At 38.2% G+C, this 23,890-nt stretch overlaps 2 protein-coding genes across 4 annotated transcripts in view; one reads left to right on the forward strand and one right to left on the reverse strand.

The window, feature by feature from the left end:
• The first annotated feature begins 2,712 nt into the window (after positions 1-2,712).
• Positions 2,713-5,394, forward strand: camk2n2a (calcium/calmodulin-dependent protein kinase II inhibitor 2a). The gene is made up of 2 exons (XM_081373599.1): positions 2,713-3,159; positions 3,710-5,394. The coding sequence occupies exons 1-2, from the start codon at positions 2,991-2,993 to the stop codon at positions 3,778-3,780; spliced, it is 240 nt and encodes a 79-aa protein (XP_081229725.1). The 5' UTR covers positions 2,713-2,990; the 3' UTR covers positions 3,781-5,394.
• Positions 5,395-12,155: 6,761 nt separating this feature from the next.
• The window catches only part of ece2a (endothelin converting enzyme 2a), a 90,138-nt gene continuing 78,403 nt past the window's right edge, over positions 12,156-23,890 (reverse strand). The window contains exon 4 of one of the 3 annotated variants that reach the window (XM_081373696.1): positions 12,156-13,258. In XM_081373696.1, the coding sequence (XP_081229822.1) occupies positions 12,971-13,258 (288 nt within the window). In that variant the 3' untranslated portion in view covers positions 12,156-12,970. The remainder of the gene's footprint in view (positions 13,259-23,890) is intronic. The other 2 variants (XM_081373697.1, XM_081373698.1) reach the window with 2 other exon arrangements.

Below are 23,890 nucleotides of genomic sequence, written 5' to 3' on the forward strand. Positions count from 1 at the left end.
TCTTTTTGATCAAATCTGAGAGCTTTCTGTTCCTCCATTGACAGCAACGCAACTACCACTTTGACACTTCAAAAAGTTTATAAAGAGATACAAATCCATATTAATTGAACGGTTTAATCCACATTTTTTCAAGAGACTCGATTTCTTTATATGATGAATAGATTTAATTCAGGCTTTTATTTACATATAAACTTTCATCAACTCACACATCAGTGTTTTTTATCCAACCCCTTCACTACGCAACTACCACTTTGATGCTCCAAAAAGTTCATAAAGAGATCGTTCGGAATGACTTGAGGATGAGTAAATGATGACAGTATTTTTATTTTTGGGTGAACTGGCCCTTTAAACTTAATAGTTTAAACTGTTTTCAAAGCTTTTTAAATGCACAATATGCAACTCTAAAAAAAGCGGAAGAATGTACTTCGGCTCTCTCTTGACTGTGCGGATGAAAATTACCCTTCACATAATGCTTTACAATAAACTCTGTTGGAGAGCTATGGCAGTTTATCTGCTCAATAAAATACCTCACTCACCGCTGAGTAATAAAACCACTGTCTCTGCGTCGCTTTTACAACAGTTCAAACCCCTTAGTTCTTGCCATCTCCGAAAAGCCAAGTCAATGTTGATTCTCGTTTTAATCTATAGCTCTGTCAAGTTCTCTTTTTGCCAACAGTCTCTCCTCTGATCTGTTATCTTAAAACGGGTGATGCCACATAGTTTTCGAGATTTAGCGTGCTTTATGTCAGTTGTGTCGTTGTGACATCTAACCCCAATCCCACACCACACAGGCGTCATAGTAGCTGGAGCAACTTTTCTCTATTAGGGGATATGACAAGAGTCGAGACGCACGGGCGATAGATAGATAGATAGATAGATAGATAGATAGATAGATAGATAGATAGATAGATAGATAGATAGATAGATAGATAGATAGATAGATAGATAGATAGATAGATAGATAGATAGATAGATAGATAGATAGATAGACATTTCTAAAATATAATCTTATCTTCTTACAATAGTGAATCAGGGTAAGACAAACAGATTTTGGAAGACAGATTGAGGTGTATTGACTCATTATTTAAATGTTAATTTTGAACAAAAAAAAGTTAGGCTACACAGTGTAGTACCTTAAGTTTAGTAGTTAAGTAAGACATTGAAATGTCTAAATAAAACAGACATTCACCCATCTGCTGCACAACACGAGCTCTGGAGTTTTCCGTAGATTCCTTAAGATATGGTTTATTTTCGGAGACCAGACCACTGGTTTTCAAATGACCTGTCTGTGTGGATGGGTCTACTGTCATTCATTCATTTACTTGAGCAGTGGAGCAGCACAGATTATGAAAATCCTTTTGCTCAGGAGGACAGTGAAGATATGAAAATGAGCTTTGAGAACTGCAGTCTTCTGAGGACTGTTGCCATGCCAACAATCAAATGCATGAGTTGAGGGGAAAAACGCCTATAGTTGTTGTTATGCTGCAGGGGAAACAGTAAAATATAGGCTAGAGGTTTATTTCTCCTGTATTGACATTATTTTTTTGGCCCTGGTGAGCTCTATCCATGGTGCTGAAATATGCCTCAGGGCCGGCACTATATATATAAGTTTACTTGAAAGGAAGTAAAGGCAATAGGTGAGCCACGGTGACGAACAACATCCGGCATCTGGAGACCGAGGACATGCGACGTGTGTGTGACGTGCGCTGATGACGCCATCAGCAGCAGCAGGCATCACTGTCGTGTTACGGTGATCACTTCCTAGGTACACAACAATGCAATCGGGCTAAGCGAACCAAAACAATAGTAGGCTAACAAAACATTTTCCAGATTCTTCTTAACTTTAATTTATCGGGAACCATAAGCCAAAGGCCATTAATTGGCAACATGATGACAACATAAACAGGCTACTGTTCGAGTTCGTTCGCAAAGTGGAGAGAAAACTGTAGCCTAAACACTGCTTTGGATGGGTTTTCTTTTGTTTTCTTCAAACATCAAGCATGTTCTTCACTGTCACTTTTGGTACACTAACTTTTGCAAAGACTTTATCTGGGGCAGAATAATTTTCACACAATTGAAATGCCTCATGCTTATTTTGCTTTTTGCTTTCAAAAAAAGTTACAGTTAATATTTTGATGAGTTTTCATAGTTTAGGATTGAAAGTCTGAGTCGTGTACGCTAGGAAAAAAAAACCAGTGTATACAAAACAAAGTAGGCCTATATAAAATGCGTTTGAAAAGTAGCAACAATAAATGATAAAGTCATAGACAAAACTAATGTGAACCTTATAATAATAATAATAATAAAAAAAAAACATTTTTTTGAACAATTACACATATGCTATGCAGCAAAACAGTTTCAACAATGCAAATGTAAAAGCAGATATAGGCTAATAAAAGTTGTTGTATAAAGTTATTGAGGTTCAATTGAGCTCCATAAATCGGCTATTAATTGCGATTTTATCTTTTAGCTCCCAAACCGCAGGCTTTCCAACGGTCCCATGCAAAGGCACACATGCACTGCAGAGCGCAGTTCAGTGTTTCTTCTCGCCATTCTCAGCTTTCGCCTGATGGGGCCACCCTTGCGCCTCTTGGAGTCCCCATCTCTCTCTCTCTCTCTTTCTCCTAAACACACACACGCCCGGATGGATGACTTCACTGTTCCGCCCGGGTTTCCTTTATGATCGCGGGATCTCCCGTATCTTACAGCAGACTTCACCTGACCGCTGGTGTAGCCGTACACTCAGCCTCGCGCTCTCCCTCTCTCTCTCTCACTCGCTCTCCCCAACACGACGCACTCTGCACCGAGCACTCCAGTCACTTGGAAGTTGGCGGTGCGAGGAGTCTGACATTTACGCGCGGGGATATCTACGCAAAAAGAAGAAGAAGTGCACTTGTTTTGCGGGGATAGTTGCCATATCCACCGTAGCTGCCTACCTACATCAGTTCTTTAGCGCCTTCTGCGTCGCGAGCCCGTCCTTCACAGCAGTCATGTCCGAGGTTCTGCCGTACGGAGAGGGGAAAATGAGCGGATACGGAGCGGACAACGATGTCAGTCAGATGTCCTTCAGCTGCGGGCTGCAGGACACCAACTCGTTCTTCGGAGCGTCGCAAGCGAAAAGACCTCCAAAACTTGGACAGATCGGCAGAGCGAAGAGAGGTGAGAATGTTACGCCGATGGAAGATAACTTACTGAAGTTAAGGAACAGAGACTAATTTAGGCTACTCAGTGCAAAACAAAAGGAGATGTTAGTTAGAATGACAGCCTCGGTCACCATTCACTTTCATTGCACGAGGGAAAAAAAGCAATGGTGACCGAGACTGTCAGTCCATAACAGTTCACAAAAAGTCATAGGCTACAGGTTTGGAACAACATCAGGGCGAGCAAACGATAGAATTGCCATTCTAAAGTGAACTATTCATTTGAATGCATGTTATACGATTGGAACATTTGGTGACGTTAGGACAGATCTCCAAAACATTTGAATGTAAAGATGTTATCAATATTATTAATGCCACCCGACTGAGAAATTGGCGTAATTTAGGTGATATTGTTGTTCTGAAAACGCATCTAATTTGCATTTTAACATTTGAATTCGTTTGTGCTGCATGTGTTGAGTCTCCTAGTTGCGCAGTTTCAAAGCGCGCAAATACGCAAATGGACGATTGTGGGTCTTAACATCGGCTGTCTATCTTCTTCTTCTTCACAGTGGTCATCGAGGACGACCGAATAGATGAGGTGCTGAAAGGCATGAACGACAAATCATCACCAGGCGTTTAAACCCGCGCGATGCCTTGCAGACATTTCAATTTTTTATCACCGATTCGAAGCACTTGTCGGTTGTGCATGTGAAGAAGATTGCAAAGAGATGGAGGGACGGTGGCACGACGCTCGAACCACGAGGAGGCTAAAAACAAAAAGGGAAAACGAGAATTAAAGAAGGGAGAGAAGGAATTTCCTTTGGGGTTTGCTGGCAATTCTCCTATACAAACGACACCCGAATGAAAGCTTTGAGGAAGATGTCGGAGACGTTGTTGTGGCTGCGCGCGCTGCGGCTCTGTGAATAAAGGTGGATGGACTTGTCATTATTGTTCCACGACCATCATCTTCCAAAAGCGCTGTAAGCAACACAAAGTTCAACCGAAGACTGAACCGCATCTTACGCTCTGTTACAATAGCTGTACAGTATCTTTGCTCAAAGACCTTCCCCTTCACAAACACACACACACACACACACACACACACACACACACACACACACACACACACAGGAATCTGCCTTGAGCGTCGACTTCAATCCGACTGCTGCTTTTAGAGACAATGTAGACTTCACACACAAATATATTGAGCTCCCATTATGATAACTGAACCATATGTAGGCTACGGATGGTGCAATGTGAATATTTTCTTTGGGTATATTTTGCATCATGTTCTTTTTCAGAAATTGAGAATATTATCATCATACACATGCCCACAGGTGTTGAAGCGTGTAGTCTTTGAAGCGTCGTTTGCTGATCTATTGTTTTGCCCTTCACTGCAGCTGATTTGCGCACCTGCGCCACGGATTCACATCATCACTACAGCACAGAGGAACATTGTGCATTACCACCTCATGTAATTAAACCAACATGAATGCATCTTGGTTTCTTCCAAGCCCTTTTATGTTTTATGTATTTAGATTGATTTATTTTTTCATCAGATCCTCGTTTCTTTTGTCGTGTCCATCTCTTTGCATGAACTTTCACTCCGGTGCCAACAGAGGTGCCACCATGAATCGTACCCTGGCACGCTTCTTTTTAAAAAAAGTCATATTTGTATTTTTATATCTAAATATTTGTTATTTAAAATGATATGCTAGTATGTCGTCTTAAAGATTCATCAACAAGGATGTTTATATTTCAGAGAAAAAAATCTTTAGACAGGGACGAGAGGATAATTCAGTTTGGTTGGGATGGTTTTTTTTTTTAAGATTTGATGAATGAATGTTTCTCTGGTTTTTGCACACCTACACATCTGTGTTGAACTACTGTTATATGGAAATCGTAAACTGTGACTTGAGCTTTGTTGAATTTGTTAGAAAAATGGCGATATTAGAAATACTGCGCTGTTTATGAATATCTTCAAATAACTTGTCACTTGACAGGTTTTTGGACATTATGTTTCTTTTGTTGATTTTATTTTATTTATCTTTTTTGCTTTGTTTTGTACCATTATTCTAAGGAAACTGACTATGGTTTGTTGTGCATGAAACCTTAATACTTTTCAATAATGGAACATCGTTTTATTAAGCAAAAAAGCGACAAAAAATGTCATGACATTCTAAGAATGAATCATTGCATATTAAAATACCATTTTCACTGTATTTGGTGAACTAATAAATGGTGGAAGAACATACATAAATGGATTTTTGTCGTCATTTGACTGCATGACAAAGAGGTAAACAAGTCTGACACATTGATTTTGAGGCCCCACAACACATGCACAGTCTGCTGGTGAACCTATATCTGCATTTAGAGACAGGCCTAATAAACAAGACTTGATGTTTGCATCTCAGCTGAGCATATATATATATAAATAAAAGACAAATACTATCCATAAAATGATGAAACAAGTAGTCTCATGCTTAAAAAGATCCACATGCTGTTTTAAATGACCAGCTCAAGCTGTTGTCGTCTAATTAAATATTAAATGCAGTGTAAGTGATTTGTTACAGAAAATGTTTTTTTGTTATGCTGGTTGAAATTCTCTTCACATTCTGATAGCAATCACTAAGTGGTCTAATTGTAGTTATATATATGTATATCGTCTGTGGAAGGTGTAGGACCATAAAATGTTTGTCCAATCATTGCATTTGGTCCGAATGCAATGATACGATGTCCTACCTGCCTGTCAACATATGTATTTCCATACCACCGCACACCCTGCTCACACAGACATCACACGTCTTCAGCGCTTTTCATGCTATGCAGAGTTAGACAGACGTCAGTCACCGAGCACCAAAAGAGCAGCCACCTTTTACAGTTCCTCTTGAACCAAAAAAACAAGCTTATGCTGCGTTCACGTCATAACTATTTGGAAGAGATGGAAACCTGTGACGTTATACTCGGAGTGGTTCGTGACTCGAATTTATGCATTTCAGTGGCAACATTATCAATGGCAAAATGAATCTGCAGCAGTCAGGTGGTACAGGTAAGTTGTCTATGTTCATTATTATTGTAATGTTATGTGCTTTGAGATATGAGGTAGTTTAACGCGGCCTCGAAACGCTTTTTTAAACTCTGCTGTGTGTGTTCATGTGTTTTGAAGAAGGCATGGCTTTGGAGACGCTCTGAAGGAAGGGTGGGATCTCATGCTTTCAAAGCTAACGTGCTATTGCTAGCAGCTCCGAAATTGCCTACCCTACCTTTAATGCTTCAATATAATTCATGTTAGGATGATCGTATCTTACCGTGGAGCTCAATCAGAGAACTGCAATCCTCTTTCAGCCTGTTGTCTCCACACATCTTTAATGTTGAGTTTTCTATGAGAATGAGACCATATGGAGAGTGTTGGTGCGTTCCAGGCCTGTATTTCCTAAAGGACATAGTGAAGTTTGGCACCAGTGCTGACGCCCATGTAATCATGCTCAGACTGATCTCAGGCTAAGCTCACGGTCATGGTAACAGGGAGACTTTGAGCTGTGCTGCTACATTTACTTGAGGACCTTCTGCACATCGACAATGGAAGATGGATTATAGGCCTTGATGAAGCAGACTGACGGTAAATCATCTGACGGTTTCCTTGAAATCTTTAAAGGGATAGTACACCCCAAAATTAAAATGCAGTAATCATATACTCACCCTCATGTCATTCTAAACCGGTATGACTGATCCGACAAAACCTGCAGAACATGTCAGTTGCTGTTGGTTGGCGTCTGTCAGTCCAATGTCAATTAGCCTTTACTTTGCTTTCAAGGTAAACATTCTATCAGTACATGCGTTCCCTGGAACTTCAACCCATGACCTTGGTGTTGCTAGCACCATGCTATACTATGAGCTACAGGAATACTTGTTTACAGCAATCTGACTTTCCCTTTAATATAAGATCTGGCACCTTAAAAGGCATAGTTCACCCAAAAATGAAAATTTTGTCATTTACTCACCCTTATGTTGTTCCAAACCTCTATGAGTTTCTTTCTTCTATGGAACACAAAAGAAGATATTTTGAAGAATGTTGGTAATCAAAGAGTTGACGGTAGCGTACATAGTAGGGAAAAAAATACTATGGAAGTCAATGGCCATCGTCAAAACATTCTTCAAAATATCTTCTTTTGTAATAAACAGAAGAAAGAAACTCATACAGGTTTGGAACAACACAAGAGCGAGTAAATGATTTCATTTTTGGGCGAACAGTAATCAGACAGGTGAAAACACAATCAGGATGTTAGTGGTCATTTCAGGTGGTTTTCTCTGGCGAGGTTATTCATTTATTACGTCCAAACAGCTTGGATAAATACACTCACCTAAAGGATTATTAGGAACACCATACTAATACTGTGTTTGACCCCCTTTCGCCTTCAGAACTGCCTTAATTCTACGTGGCATTGATTCAACAAGGTGCTGAAAGCATTCTTTAGAAATGTTGGCCCATATTGATAGGATAGCATCTTTCAGTTGATGGAGATTTGTGGGACGCACATTCAGGGCACGAAGCTCCCGTTCCACCACATCCCAAAGATGCTCTATTGGGTTGAGATCTGGTGACTGTGGGGGCCATTTTAGTACAGTGAACTCATTGTCATGTTCAAGAAACCAATTTAAAATGATTCGAGCTTTGTGACATGGTGCATTATCCTGCTGGATGTAGCCATCAGAGGATGGGTACATGGTGGTTATAAAGGGATGGACATGGTCAGAAACAATGATCAGGTAGGCCGTGGCATTTAAACAATGCCCAATTGGCACTAAGGGGCCTAAAGTGTGCCAAGAAAACATCCCCCACACCATTACACCACCACCACCAGCCTGCACAGTGGTAACAAGGCATGATGGATCCGTGTTCTCATTCTGTTTACGCCAAATTCTGACTCTACCATCTGAATGTCTCAACAGAAATCGAGACTCATCAGACCAGGCAACATTTTTCCAGTCTTCAACTGTCCAATTTTGGTGAGCTCGTGCAAATTGTAGCCTCTTTTTCCTATTTGTAGTGGAGATGAGTGGTACCCGGTGGGGTCTTCTGCTGTTGTAGCCCACCCGCCTCAAGGTTGTGCGTGTTGTGGCTTCACAAATGCTTTGCTGCATACTTCGGATGTAACGAGTGGTTATTTCAGTCAAAGTTGCTCTTCTATCAGCTTGAATCAGTCGGCCCATTCTCCTCTGACCTCTAGCATCAACAAGGCATTTTCGCCCACAGGACTGCCGCATTCTGGATGTTTTTCCCTTTTCACACCATTCTTTGTAAACCCTAGAAATGGTTGTGCGTGAAAATCCCAGTAACTGAGCAGATTGTGAAATACTCAGACCGGCCCGTCTGGCACCAACAACCATGCCACGCTCAAAATTGCTTAAATCACCTTTCTTTCCTATTCTGACATTCAGTTTGGAGTTCAGGAGATTGTCTTGACCAGGACCACACCCCTAAATGCATTGAAGCAACTGCCATGTGATTGGTTGATTAGATAATTGCATTAATGAGAAATTGAATAGGTGTTCCTAATAATCCTTTAGGTGAGTGTATATGTTTACACCGAACGCTCTGAAACATCTAGTGCAGTTAAATTTCACAGCAATATCGATGTTTTCCTTCAACACACACTCACACACACACACCCCCCCCCCCCCGATACAATGTGTGTGATTCAACCGCAAGAGAATCAATCACTTTTATCCTGTGCCGTCATGCGCCCATGAGTGGCCTTTGGGTCAGCCATGTCCAATGAGTGCAATGAGGCTCAGGATCCATCTGGAAACAAGTCAGGCTTGCTCTAAATCAATTTAAACTCCAATACTCATCCAATCCTGATAACCTTCTATAACTCCAGTTGACCCAAGCTCAAGTTTGGCCAGTCAAATTTTCAAATGATTTTTTGGATGATCAATGTCAGTTTAACCTCAGACTCCCGATATCCGTGCGTGTTTATTCGAAAATACTCCTCACACAGCAGAAAGTCCATCAGTCAGTTACTCAACCGAAGTCAAGGACACTCAGCTTCACCATCTCAGTCTATTAATACACCTTCATGGCTGTTGCAGTGTTCCTGAATGGCTCCAATGCCCAGGGGAATCCTTACCGCTTCACACAGGCTGCTCAGAGCTGGAGATTACTGATACACTATCTGAACAGACAGACGGCCCGCGGCAGCTCTGGAGTGACTGAGCGACGCTGTGGCCTGACCCAATATGGAAAGCTCAACTCTCGGCAGATAATGACAGCGTGATAACGGAAGAAAGAGGGAGAGATGACATTCTAAGATTCTCAAAGAATGAGCTTTCTCCCGGTGAGAAAGACATTTGATTTAAGAGCATTGTCCTTGATTCATCCCAGCTTGTTGCTCTCAGTTGGTGCTCCTTCCTTTGATCTCCCTCATTAGAGATAACATATTTTTTTATTGCAGTAAATCCTCATTTAACACCACTGTGAGTCAAAGTGGAGGTGTTTGAACTGGATAGTATAAACCATAAATATACAAAAAATGATGCCACTGAAATGCAGCAAATTTTGTCCATTTTCTACTTTTAATTAGGCATTGGAGAGAGACAACAGGAAATGATGAGCAAGGGGTCCAATGGGATATGGAAACGTTGCAAACCAAATTCAAACTCTCATTTACTGCATGGCACAGTGTGGCTCATCTTTACCGTGATTATCCAAGACCATGTAGGATCCTGGTCGGTCCTGGTGGAACATTTCCAATTTCCAATCATGTTTAAGGATTAGGTTCAGGACTTGGCTTGGGACTTAACATTCATATGATTATCCTATCATTTTGCTTAGATTTTAGGGATAGCTTATGGATTAGAAATAGAGTTGGAAATCTGACTGGAACATTGTTCTTCTGCAGTCTTACTACAGTGACAGTCTGATATTTAATAAAATACATAAATAGTTGCTGGTATTTGCCAGTATTAATAATATATGTCTTTTTTGGCTACATCAGCTGAGATTGGTTAATTTATAGAAGCTGTATTTCACCCTTATATCAGTTCCAGAATATAGGTAATTTTGAGAAAATAATGTAAGTTGTAAACATTAGATATTGTATACATTCATGTTGTCACTATATCAGCATTATATTGCTCACCCAGCTCTCTAGACATCAGCATGGGCCTTTGAAAAACACATATCAGTCTACAAATACATTCAAATTTCATCTAGATTTGTTTTTAACTCATTACATAATCCTATGCATAACAGAGATGCGGCACCAAGGATAACAGAGTTAGGTAAACAGTTTGTTTTCAACAAATAAATGAAATCAATTAGGTTTTGAAGTGCTCTGTTCCAAAAATACCCCTGATTTGACCTTAAGAGCAGTAGTGACCAACCCCACACACACACACGCGCGCGCCTCTGTCCGTAACGTAGCTTAGTGAAATGTTTACCCTAGTCAGTGGATCGGCTGTGAGCAGGGGTTTATGTGTCTGCCATCAATACCACGGTCTGTGTTGTTGCCGGCCGCTGCTGGATGATGATGTAATGGTGTGTCCTGACCCCTCCCCCCAAATGAACAACAACACACATTTGTCCCTACAGAAACCTGAGCCTGAACAGGCGGATCTCAATCTTTCAATAATGATATTGAAGGGACATATTATCATTTTGGATTCTTTTCTTGTGGGTGCAATAATAGTGATGATTACAAACAATAAACTGTCTTATCTATCTACTATGTTAAGATCTATCAACTATCTTAAAAAAACGTATTTATTTATCTATCTATCTATCTATCTATCTATCTATCTATCTATCTATCTATCTATCTATCTATCTATCTATCTATCTATCTATCTATCTATCTATCTATCTATCGTTCGTTCTGTCTGTCTATTGTTCTGTCTGTCTGTCTGTCTGTCTATCTGTCTGTCCGTCCGTCCGTCCATCCATCCATCCATCCATCCATCCATCCATCCATCCATCCATCCAAAACAACAACTGTTTATGACATTTAAAAGCCAAATTATCCAATTAAATTTGGTGAGCACCATACAAGGTCTGATTTAGTTCTTCTAAGCCAACATCTCAGAAAATATTTTATAAGTACACTACTGTAATTACTCATAATCAATTATTCAAAAGAACATTATTGAAGATGGTCTTAAATGTCAATATAACGTAAAACTTGCATGTGGGTTTGCATTGCAAGGGTGTAAACAAAACATAACCAGCCATTAGACTAATCAGGGTCTCCTGTTCTCCACAGCAGCTTTGTGGTGTTTAGGCAGCGATAAGTTCCTGAAGAACCATCACACAGCATGGTGTGAGGATACGATCACAGAATAAATCTACACCAGATACCTACGGCTCACCCGATACCAGCGGCCATCTGATACCATCCCTGCCCTGACGTCATTTCTTAGTGCTTCAGTGAAGGGGAAAGACCTGTGACTACATCATCAGCTTTCACAGGTGATGCATTCAATCTGGACATGATCAACTCTAAACTACAAGTTTATGAAACCGCTACTGGTATATTTTACTTTTGCACAGGGTTAGGGCTTCAAAATCAATCACTTTAAGTATTAATTTGGGAGCATAACTCATCCCACACGGACATGAATAGCTCCTCAAATTGAGAAGTTTTTTTGAGGAAAGATGTGCTATTACTTTTCTAAGCAATCAAACTTCCAATTTTTCCTGGAAGACAAAAAAATGGATTTTAAAATCCCATAGATTCACCCAAGCCGTGCGTACCTAAGAATAAAAATATCATACTTGGGGATGGCTTCACGAAGAAACCACCTAGGAACCACCAAGTAATGCCGTGGCAAACATTCACAACATAAAGTGGGTTTAAATGTGCTTTGGGCTCTCTTGATTCAAGACTATTTACTATTAAAGATCACAGTGTAACATTTCAATCTATGTTCACATTGGCACACAGGAAGCTGTTCTGGAATTCAGGCACCTTCCCCAAGTCTTAAAAATAGACAGTAATTACATTCCAGAGCTAAATTAAAAATAGATGATTTCTAGTTTATTAATGGCCTCCTCCGATTCACTGCAGCCATTCCTCATCCAAAGCAGCGCACACACACACGTCTGTCATATTCTGGCACACAGCAGGGTTGTTTGTTTTCTGTCTGTCTGTTTATTTGTTGTTTGAGAAGTCTTTGTGACAGATTTGTCTCTGCACAAGTGTGCAGGTGTCAAGCACTCAACCTTGTCATACCAATCAACACAATCACACATAGAAATAGGCCAGAGAGAGAGAATGCAAAATAGAGTTAAACTGCACACGAAAGAGTCCTAAAAAAGCATGGTATATAAAGCTTTTAAAAACCGACATTTTAACAAAAGATATTTGTTTACAAGCTTATTCTCATTCCAAGTCAATGTACTGAACCAACTCAAAACCGATACAGTGTGGCATAAAGTCAAACATGGCATTTCAAAAGTTCACAGGATCTAAAAGGGAAGTTGCTGCATTTTTTTAATGCCACCAGATAAACATAGTGATCCTTTTTTAGGCCAGCAAACTGTTAATGGGATAGTACACCCAACAATTGTAATTCTGTCATAATTTACTCACACACATTTTGTTTCAAAAACCTGTTTGACTTTCTTTCCTCCCTGAAACACAAAAGTAGATGAAAGTGAATAAAAAAAAGAAAGAAAATTTTATGTTTGTTCCATGGAAGAAAAAGTGAGTGAGTGAGAAAACAATTCAATTAAAGAATCATCGTTTTTGGCTGAACAAATCCGTTATAGGAGCATAAAAAAAATGTATGAAGAATTTGTACAACTTTGGTCAGCAGTCTTTTGATTGTCCCTATAATCCAATGTTATTCAGGAAGTCCTCAGAATCCACTTCCTGAAATTTGACATCAGTGGGTGAAGCCTCGTTTTCCTGGAGCAGTCTCTTCTCCAGTGCCGCATCCTCTGGGCTAAGCTCCTCCCCTTTGGTGAGAACATACAGGAAGTAGTGGAAGCTGCTGCCATAGTGATAGTGCTTGATAGACCAGTCGTACTTTGCTCGAGCGTAGAGTCTCTTACGGAAATGCGGCTGTGCAAACGTAACCGAGACGAAACGGCCTCCGGGTTTCAAAACACGACTGACCTGCGGGGCAAAACAAATCACATGATTTCTATAATTATTATGAGTGTTACCTACATTATTGTCATCATTACATCGATACCATCTTTTTTTGATATATATAAATATCGACATTTTCTGCAAACCCCAAGTCCACATGCTGCCCACACTAGTGGAATTGAATTAGATATTATAGGGTTAGTTCAATCTAAAATGAAAATTAAATCATCATTTACTCACCCTGGTGTTGTTCATGCCGTTATGGACTTCTTTCTTTTTCAGACCACAAAAAGAGAATAAAAACAAAAAAAAACATCCCACTCGAGCTCATCCATATAATGGCAGTGAATAGCGTTAAAAAATTTCAAAAGTATCACAGAATGATCCCATGCGACACATGCCGTTTATTCCAGGTGTTCTGGGATATACGATAGGGTTTGGTGAAAAAGCAAACCTAAGTTTAATCTGTTATCTAAAGAAAATCCTGACCTTGGCCGTTGGTCTTCTGTGCACGGCTTTACAACATGTGCGTTCGTGAGACACTATTAGCACCACACTTCACGCTGACTGACCCAGAGAAAGCAAACAATTTGTGAGAAATGAAGACTAAGAAAAACACGAAATGGATTACAATTCACATCTCTGAGGTGAATATATCCATTGTGTTCATCGCAACAATAAAATCGTATTCACATCTGTCAACTGTAACAGACAACTGGAGTTCCGGTCTAGAGATATTCAACTCAGTGAAGAAAAGTGAACTGGAGTTCTTATAGTCTCATGAACACGCACATTCAATTTCGTATATCGTATAACCCCAGAACATTAGGAATATACAACATATCGCATGGGATCATTCTGTGATGAGTTTGCATCTTTTTTTAAAGTTTGATGTTGGTCGCTATGTACTGCCAATGTATGGACGAGCATGGGCGGATTTTTTTAAAGATTTGTCCTTTAGTGGTCAGAGAAAGAAAGAAGGGCAGGGCTCCTCAAATCCGGTCTGGAAGGACCACTGCCCCGCAGAGTTTAGTTCAAACCTTGATCAAACTCACCTACCTGTGATTTACTAGTGATCCTAAAGACCTTGATCATCTTGCTCAGGTGTATTTGATCAGGGTTGGAGTTCAACTCTGCAAGACATTGGCCCTCCAGGGCAAGATTTGAGGAACCCTGCTTGGCATTAGAACAACACCAGAGTAAATAATGACTTAATTTTCATTTTAGGATAAACTATCCCTTTAAAATACTATGACAAACTTTTCATTGTAATATATTTGTTGTGTGATTTCGATGTGATATTGTGATTAAAAATTATTTCCTTAAAATTCACTGCCACCAATGCCAAACCTTTGATAGAATCAACTGAAATCACATTTTTAAATTAATTCTAATAACCAAATGAATTATATGCTGATCCTCTATGGGGAACTGAAGTTGCAGATTTCTCTCAAGTTGCAAAAACCTCTCAAAGATGCAGCCAGGAGAAAAATGCAATGCACAGTAATGAACTTTACAGCTACGCTTTGAGTGTGTGTGTATATGGGTTTACTAGCTGCAGGTTTACCTTATGGACAAAATTGTCTCCAAAATTGAGGAAAGTACGATTAAATCACCATTTTTAATCTAAAACTGCTAAAAGTTTGGTAGTTTTGTATGTTGTTTGCAAGTTCTATAGAAAACTTTATTTAAAAACAATATGACCCCATTGGTTTTGTACTGTAAGTGTGTGTTTATGTGTTTAGGAGTATGTATGTTTACACTATTGATAAAAAGTTTGGGGTCATTAAGATTTTTTTCAGTAAGATCTTTTATGCATACCAAAGCTGCATTTATTTGATTAAATGTACAGTCAAAACTGAAATGGACCAGTCTCCAGTGTCACATGATCCTTCAGAAATAATTTTAATATGCTAATTTGATGATCAAGAAATATTTCTTATAATAATCAATGTTGAAAAACAGCTGCTTAATATATATATATATTTTTTTTGTGGAAACTGATAATTTTTTTCAGGATACTTGGATGAATAGGAAGTTCAAATGAACAGAATTTATTTGAAATATTTTTTTCTTGTAACCTTATAAATGATTTTACTGTCACTTTTGAACAATTTAATTTCCCCCTTTTTAAATAAAAGTAAAAATTTGTATTTATTAATTTTGTATACTGACCTCACACTTTTTAACGGAAGTGTATTTGTGCCCATGAGCATGCTGGAGTGTTTGTGTATATTGGTTAGTATGCATCACGTGCCCCTGACACCCATTCTTCATCTGCCTGAAGAAATGAATAATTCACACTTTCTGATGTCAACATGGAATCTGAGAGTGTGAGAGAAGAAAGAGAGAGGATAGAGAGAGAAACTTCCAGACCTCCACTAAAAACTTCTACAGGAATAAAAAGAATGTCACAGTCTTTCTCCCAGTTTAAAATAAATAAATGTTTTCTAGTTGATCCTAGTGATGTGCTAAAACTATGAGTTTTGATTCTTAAAGGGTTCGTTCTTCTGTGGAACTCCAAAAAAGCATCATAAAATTATAGTCCAAAATGTAGAGCGTGTCGTGATTCACTCAAAATCTTGCCTTCTGCTGCATCTCATTCAATTCAAATACGGCAAATCAAAATGTGTTGCACCAGGTTTGACCTCAAGGGCCATGTTTCCATCCACCTGTTTCTATGTGGATTCTGGGATATTGCATAAAAAACTCTGGATGGAAACGCCAAGGTGTGCATCTATTCTAAAGATGCACATTAAAAAACTTTGATGGACAACGATGGAAACACATTTACCAAAGTAAATCCCTCAATGCGCGACAAAATACTCGCATGACTTTACATCAGCAGAGGATGTGATTGGATACCTGGACAAACCAGTGGACTAATTTTATTGTACAGCATCTCAAATGTTGGTTTGTTCATTCTGAAATGCCTGAGCCAAAGTCTGTCAGCAGACATCATTTAGTATAATGACCTCCCAGAGGTGTCCTCACATGATTGCATTCCCAAACACCAGACATCCACCTCCAAATGCAAGATAACTTGCCAGCGTTTATAGCATTTCGTCTGCGCGCTCTGAGGTGCAAATAATTTATGATGAGATATTTTGTGCCAATTTCCCAGGATTTTGTTCTCTCGAACGCATGGGATGGAAATGGTGCTTTATTTGCTAATGTTTTATGTGATATTCTTATTTTTAAATTTGCAACTTTGGACGGAAATACAATGACAAGCAGGGCTTGGCATTAACTTTTTTGCTCACATGCCATTGTGGCTAGTGGTTTTCCAAAGTTACTAGCCACAATTTTGACATCGATACCATGGGGAAAAAAAAGATACAGAGGTAAAACTGCCATATAGACGTTTTTAATATCTCAGCATAAGTTGGCAGCAGGTATATTCGGCTGCTGTCACTTTAAGACTTGACACACGGACCCATTATACATGTGTCTTCTTTCTTAACTGTTTACGTTCACTTAAAACATAGTTGACTGAAATTATTTTGTGTGTATTTGACTGTTTAAGCGCAAAAAGCAGTGGAAAAATAACTCATTTAGGTACTGAGAGGCGGCTTTATGTGAACGGGTTTGAGCACAAAATCTGCGGGAATGAGTCAAATTATTCCACGCAGAAATTCAAGCCCTGTAACATCAACAAATTCATTCGGAGCAAATGAAACGAGTTGCTGTCGGAGAGATGAGAGAGTGAGAAAGCGCAGCTGGTATTGTGTATCTATTCTGCGCAAAATGAGTATTGGAAACGTTTCAGATATTTCAGTATCGATATGCATTGAAAAATCGATATTTTTGACAACACTACCTTGCACTTAGTTTATTATATCAGATGCCTTTTTAAAAGACTACAGTTGAAAAATGTATGATCACTCTTCCTATTTCTAGTCTATTTCATCTTTGTAAAAGCAAGCAGAGCTGCTTATCCTGTGACAGTAAAAACCGTCAACCACGGTTGCTTCTCTTCGCCAGCAGCGTCCCAGCATGAAACAGTGAACATGACACTAAACAGTTTCTCTTGGGTGAAGTTCCAGATCTTACTGCGAATCGGATGATCTCAGCTCGCCGTTAGCGGCTGATGAGACTAATGATCAGGTTTATTGATCTCTCTCTACCTCTGATTAATGACCCTCTGACACCCGCTGGGAAAATCACTGGATCACACACACATTACAGCCATACATGCGCCTTTGGTGTGTTGTTGTTGTTGGTTTTGTTTTGCTTCTATCAGACATGACATTTGAATGAGGAAGTAGTGGTTAACAGAAAGAGAGGGTTTTCTTGAATAAAGCTGACCTCATCTGCAGAATTACTGTTGTCATTATAATAATTATCTTGCTCCACTTACTGTATGATGTCAGCATCACACTTCTGCTGTTATGGGTCCTGCAACAATTACATCTAACCTGAAGTTCAAGGCACTCAGGTTAATGGCGAACAGCACATTAAGGTTCTTGTCCAAAGCCATCATTACAGAGAATCAAAAGCAGCACATTTAAACCGTGACTATTAACGTCTTGTCTACAGTTATCATTATATACACACTGCTATTAACTATGATCTGTTGTTTACTTAATGCAATTTTTATAGCCATCTGAAACAAGGGCCAGTCATACTATGGCCTTGATTTAAAATAAATATTGGTATTGATATTAGTTTTTAAATTGAAGTTGTTTGATGACAACTTCTATAGACGTCTAATTATAGCCATATAAAAAGCTTCATATAAAAGCACAACAGAGACGAAAAACATGCGCTAAAAGCTTTGAAAGTACACCAGTGTTCAAAAAGTTTGGGGTTGGCAAGATTTTTATTCAATTTAATTTTTAGTCTCTTATGCTTACCAAAAATACAGTAAAACAGTAAAATTGTGACATGTTATGACATGTTTTGTCTTTTAATATTTTAAAATGTCATTTATTCCTGTGATGGTAGAGCTGACTTTTCATCATCATTACTCCAGTCTTCAGTGTCACATGATCCTTCAGAAATATTACTAAAATGTTGATATGGTGCTCAAGAAACATTTCTTCTTATTATCACATTTTAAAACAGTTGTGCTGCTTAATATTTTTGTGTAAACCATCATAATTTTTTTTTTTCAGGATTCTTACACCGTGTCCTAAATACAATACACGCGACGACACACGATAAAAGGTAGCCTATATCTTTTCCATGTTAATCTGAGTTTTTGTCCTAACCAGCCGCGACGGCGACACGTGACGATTCTAGTTTAGAAACGTTTCTATTTTTCTGCTACATCGCGCAGGAATAACAAACACAAAGTGTGGCAATGTTAATCTCAGGAACTGTTTACGTGCTTTGTTTAATGTTAAAAGCGTGTGATGTGACTTTGAATTTCATTTAGTGCTCCCAGCAGCTGTGAAAGCAACAATGGATAATTTACCTCAGATCTTGAAATTAAACAAATGGAAACAAGAATGTTCAAACTGTGAACAAATAAGTGTATTCTTTGACAAAGATTGTTTTAGTAACTCGGTAGACTATATTTTTAATAATGTTTAAATGGTGTAATATTTGTGAATTTGATTATGTAGCCTACTTATCCATTTTCTTGCGAGTGCCATCAAGATGAGGTTACTCACTTTCCGCGAGACTCCGCCCACACGCTGTTCTGATTGGCTGTGGGTTTATTATTTGTCTTAAATTAGACAAATTATTTGTCTTACTGAATCTGGTTAGGACACGTTGTTAGTTGAATAAAAGGTTAAAACATATATGTTCATTGTGATTTTGGGTTATAATCCTAATCTTGGTACCCATTTAGTATGCTGCCCTTCTCCTTGGATGAACTTTTTCTGGTGTTTTGTTTTGTCTTTAATTGGATGAAGAACTGCTGACTGCTGAGAAACTGCTTGCAAAAAAATAAAAATAAATCGGCTGCAAATTGGGAAAGGCTGACAGGGGATTTGTGTGTGAGAGATAAAGAGTTTGTTGGGCAAGGTTTGTTATTTTGAAACACACAATGTGGAGGACAGGCTGCTATTTTATTTAGTTTATTACACTTTTATTTATTTTCATATGTTGTCATATGTCCAATTGAAAAAGTTTGTGTGGGACATGGCAAGTGGAATGTGCCTTTTTTCGATGGTCCACTTAAAACATTAACTTAAAACAAGTAACTTTGCAACTACATGTCAACTAACTCTCATTACAGTATTAGCAGACTATATAGGTTACCCAGACAGCAACATAGTGTCGGCCCAGATCCGGGCCGTGTGGAATCCATGTGTAACAGATGTGGGCCGGATCTGGGCCGACACTATTTTGCTGTCTGGGTAGGGTTAGGTTTTGGGTTAGTAGAATAAGTTGATGTACTTGCAAAGTTACTTCTAATCAGTAGAATGTCTGTTGAGGGAGCATCAAAATAAAGTGTTAGCATATATTAAGCAGACAGTCTACTAATACTCTAATGAGAGTTAGCTGACATGTACTAGTTGCAAAGGTACTTAGAGTTAGTAGAATGTCTAAAGTGGTCCATCGAAGTGTTACCCGTTTAGCCATAGGCTTTAGTTACATCACAATGCATGACTTCTCTCTTGCTAGTGAGTTGGATATGTTGCATTGTATCTGCTAAAAGTGAATTATTTTATGCTTTAAAGTTGTCATTGTGTACTATGAATATTGTTGGCTCTGGTTAAAGCATCTGCTAAATGAATGTAAATAATACGAATAATTACCCGAGTAATTGATTATTTTATTGTCATTACACAACAAATTTAAGTAGCAATCCTTGTAATGAAACTAAAAGCCACAAAACACCCATTTTGATTTCTTTAAGACAGCATGAAATGGAAGTTGTGATAGTCTTTTCATTTATACTGTGACGAATGAAATAGCTTCTCGAACAAGAAAAAAATGTGATTTTCTCCATGGGGAATTGACTGGATGGTTGTGGTTTACCATTGGTCGATCTCATGTAAGTGACAGGTTGTAAACACTACATCAGAGAAGAGATGTGGCTGCAAGAGGGAGGGGAAGTTATTTTGATTAAAGATTACGATGGCACATACATTTAAAAAAGTGATGTGCACAGATAAATCATTTATAATAAAAACTGCAATATTCCATAAATAAGCATCCAATATAGCGAAAAGGCAGATAATGTCTATTACTGTATATAGGTAACTTAATGTTTCACACACAGAAAAATAGCAGAAATAAAAAAATATATATATCAGTGCTACTTAATTTGGTCTAACCGGGCATGTGAGGTTGCGGAAACGTGTAATTTTATGACCTAGAATCTTCCTCCTGCTTGTTAGCAGCCAGAAAGTACTTTAACAAAGCAACTCCCAGCATCCTCCAGGGGAATTAGTAACAGCATGCTCTCATCTTCAGATCGTTGTCTGGTGCTCTCTCTCTTCCCCGCCGTGAATGTCTCCTTCAAGGACCCTGAGCTCAAAGCCACCATCTGCCCAGCAGCGAAGGGCATGAATGTGTGTGTGTGTATGCAGAAAACCAACACATAGCATTGTGGACAGACTATAATGATGGCTTTCTAGTGTGCTAACAGCTGTCATATCAGCACTCAGCCCTCAGGGAATCAAGATCCTTTACGGCCACTGAGAGCTGCCACATTTTCCAGCAGACGCAATTATCAAACTAACAGTCTGTGAAACCGCACAGGTGATGAGGTCATTTATTCATCCTTCTCCATTAAAGGTGAAGTGTGTTAATTATTCAATGTGTGTATATCTCGTTAAAGGATTTACTGACAAAAATGCTCAAAAAGGTTTCATCGGTTATAACGAAGACGAGTGATGCACACCAATGTGCGTCATGGTGATAAATAAATGCTTTGATGAAATATGAGGAGGAATAAAATATAGCACAATGCACCAAAGTTCAAAAGTTTGGGGTCAGTAAAAAAAAATGTATTTCATTTTTTTTTTAAAGAAATTAATACTTTTATTTAGCAAGGTTGAATTAAATTGATTAAAAGTGACACTAAAGACTTTTATTATGTAAAAAAAAGATTTCTATTTCAAATAAATGCTGTTTTTTACATTCGTTTTCCATATTCCTATATGGAAAACGAACTCATTCACTAAAATATTTTAACTGTGATGATAATAATAATAATAAAAATGTTTCTTGAGCACCAAATCAGCATATTAGAATGATTTCTGAAGGATCATGTGACACTGAAGACTGAAGACAAGAAAATTCAGCTTTGCATAACAGGAATAAATGACATTTAAAAATATATTAAAACAGAAAAAAAGTTATTTTAAATTGTACTAATATTTCACATTGATACTGTTTTACTGTATTTTTGATCAAATAAATGAAGCCTTGAGCAAAAACTTTTTGAATGTTAGTGTATTCATTCATAATGATTTCAAATAATCCAATAATAGTCAACAAATACACTTGAGTCATAAATGTAATTGACTAAAATTAAGGAATATGACATGAAAAACAATACATTTTAAAGGGTGTTTTTTTATCAAAAGACAAAAAATATGATTAAATCAGAAAACTGAAAAATAGCCATTTGTAGATCATTAAAACATTGCTCTGTTTGTTCAAACATCCCAACTAACCTGACACTGCAATACTGGCGTAACCAATTATGTGAGTTTGGGGCGGGACTATGAGTTTGTCCAACCATATGAGTGCTCAGGAAACATTTTGAAACAATCATTTTGCTATTTAGTTTAGTTTGTTAGTGGCACATAAAAACACACACTTCAGCTTTAAGGATGTGATACAGTCTGTTAAAAATAACTGACATGTAATCAGCCCTCTCTTGCATTTCAGCGAATATGATGTGAACTCATTCACCTTTATAAACTCAGTTCTCTAAACTGCTCATCTTAACCAAACTCACAGCTGTAGCAGAAGTCTATGAGTCACTCATTATGGCTAACGCCTAAACCAGATCACAACGTGTCTTTATGCAAAGAAGTTGCTGCTGTCTTTGGCTCACACCGCACCGCACGGCCATTGTTAATTAAGAGACTCCAAAACATTTCTCACCTTATTAACACTTTAACTGAATCACACATTAAGCCATCTGTATTGGAGATTACAAGGCAACCAACAGCAACTTTGTTTTATGATCAAAATTGCATGATACTGCTATACTATTACTACAGTATGTAGTGTGTACAATGCAAGTGATGGGTAATCTGGATTACGTAATCAGATTCCAAAAATTAATTACGTTTTAAAATATTCATAGACTACAGTTACTTTTTTGATTACATATTATTGACACAATGGCAGTAAATCACTCATAATTGATTGATTCTCCCTAATTATTCTTTTTCATGTTTTAAATGTTCCTTTCTATAAAAGCATATCGCTTACATACATTCACAAAGCCCAGCCACTCATTGGATGCTATTAAAACTACATGGAAAATTAGCCACAAAGCATTTGACCACTGGATTTACAGAAATCATTTCACTTTTCTCAACATTGCTATTGAATCAACGTTTTGCAGAAAGTCTTTTGAAGGCCTTTGTCAAACACATTTTTATTATTTTTTTTATTATTTTCAAATTTTATGATTTATTTAATAATTTATTCAAAATCACAAACCCACTGCATTTCCTTCACGAACTCCATTTTTGGAAACCCTGACGAATATAATGCTTAATGCACTCCGTGTTATTGATACAAAGAATGGAATATATGTTCTTTCTCTCTGTATTTTTATATCAATATGGTACAAGATTATCCTATTCAATTCGATATGATTAAGGGATTACTCTAAATACACTTTTTGTCATGTAATTTTTTGGAATCAGTAATCTACCCAGCACTGTGCATACCCATAAGAACATGATAGTCTATCCCACAATGCAATTAACTTTTATTTCCAGAGTGACGAATAAAACTGAAGATATAGCCACTCTGATTTGTAACATCTTTTGTTTGACTTGTTTTAGAGGACCAAAAATTAAGACCTAAACACAAAATTTTATTAATAATGCAAAATAACTGCATTTATTAACAGACAACTATTGCAGATGGCAAATGCTGAATGCATATACAACACAGTGAAGACAAGCGGCAATAAATTAGCATACTGCTATTCAAAAGATTTAGCACTGCATACTGAATCACAAGGCAGAATATGTGCAGTCTATTGTTGAGAACCGTTCAGGTTTAGTCTTGATGGGTCAGTGCAGGTTGTGGGACTCAGCATCAGAACAGTTTGCTAGACTCTCTCCTGCTCTGATAAACCTGCACTCAGCATGTCTGATTTGTCCGCAGGCCGGGAGACTGTGGCCTGGATTTTGAAATGAGGGGTTTGGGAGCTTTTGCGCTGCGATGCATGATTGCAGAATTTACACTACTCGAGCCCATGGGATAAACATGACATTCCTGTAACGGTTGTTTGCTGCTGCCTTGATTTGAGGAATGTAGCAGTTAGCAGTGTGAATTACCATATCAAGAGCACATCTCCTTTCTTCAATCAATCAAATCCACCCATCTATCCGTCTTACTGACATCTATCTATCTATCTATCTATCTATCTATCTATCTATCTATCTATCTATCTATCTATCCATCTATCCATCTATCCATCTATCTATCGTTCTGTCTGTCTATTTATCTATCGTTCTGTCTGTCTATTTATCTATCATTCTGTCTGTCTGTCTGTCT

This window comes from Scardinius erythrophthalmus (assembly GCF_964197995.2).
Source record: "Scardinius erythrophthalmus genome assembly, chromosome: 9".
In the NCBI taxonomy this organism is placed as follows: Eukaryota; Metazoa; Chordata; class Actinopteri; order Cypriniformes; family Leuciscidae; genus Scardinius; species Scardinius erythrophthalmus.

Coding starts and splice junctions, on each gene's coding strand:
- camk2n2a (XM_081373599.1), top strand. CDS start 2,991: ATGTCCGAGGTTCTGCCGTACGGAGAGGGGAAAATGAGCGGATACGGA. Junction 3,160..3,709: donor GATCGGCAGAGCGAAGAGAG/GTGAGAATGTTA, acceptor TCTTCTTCACAG/TGGTCATCGAGGACGACCGA.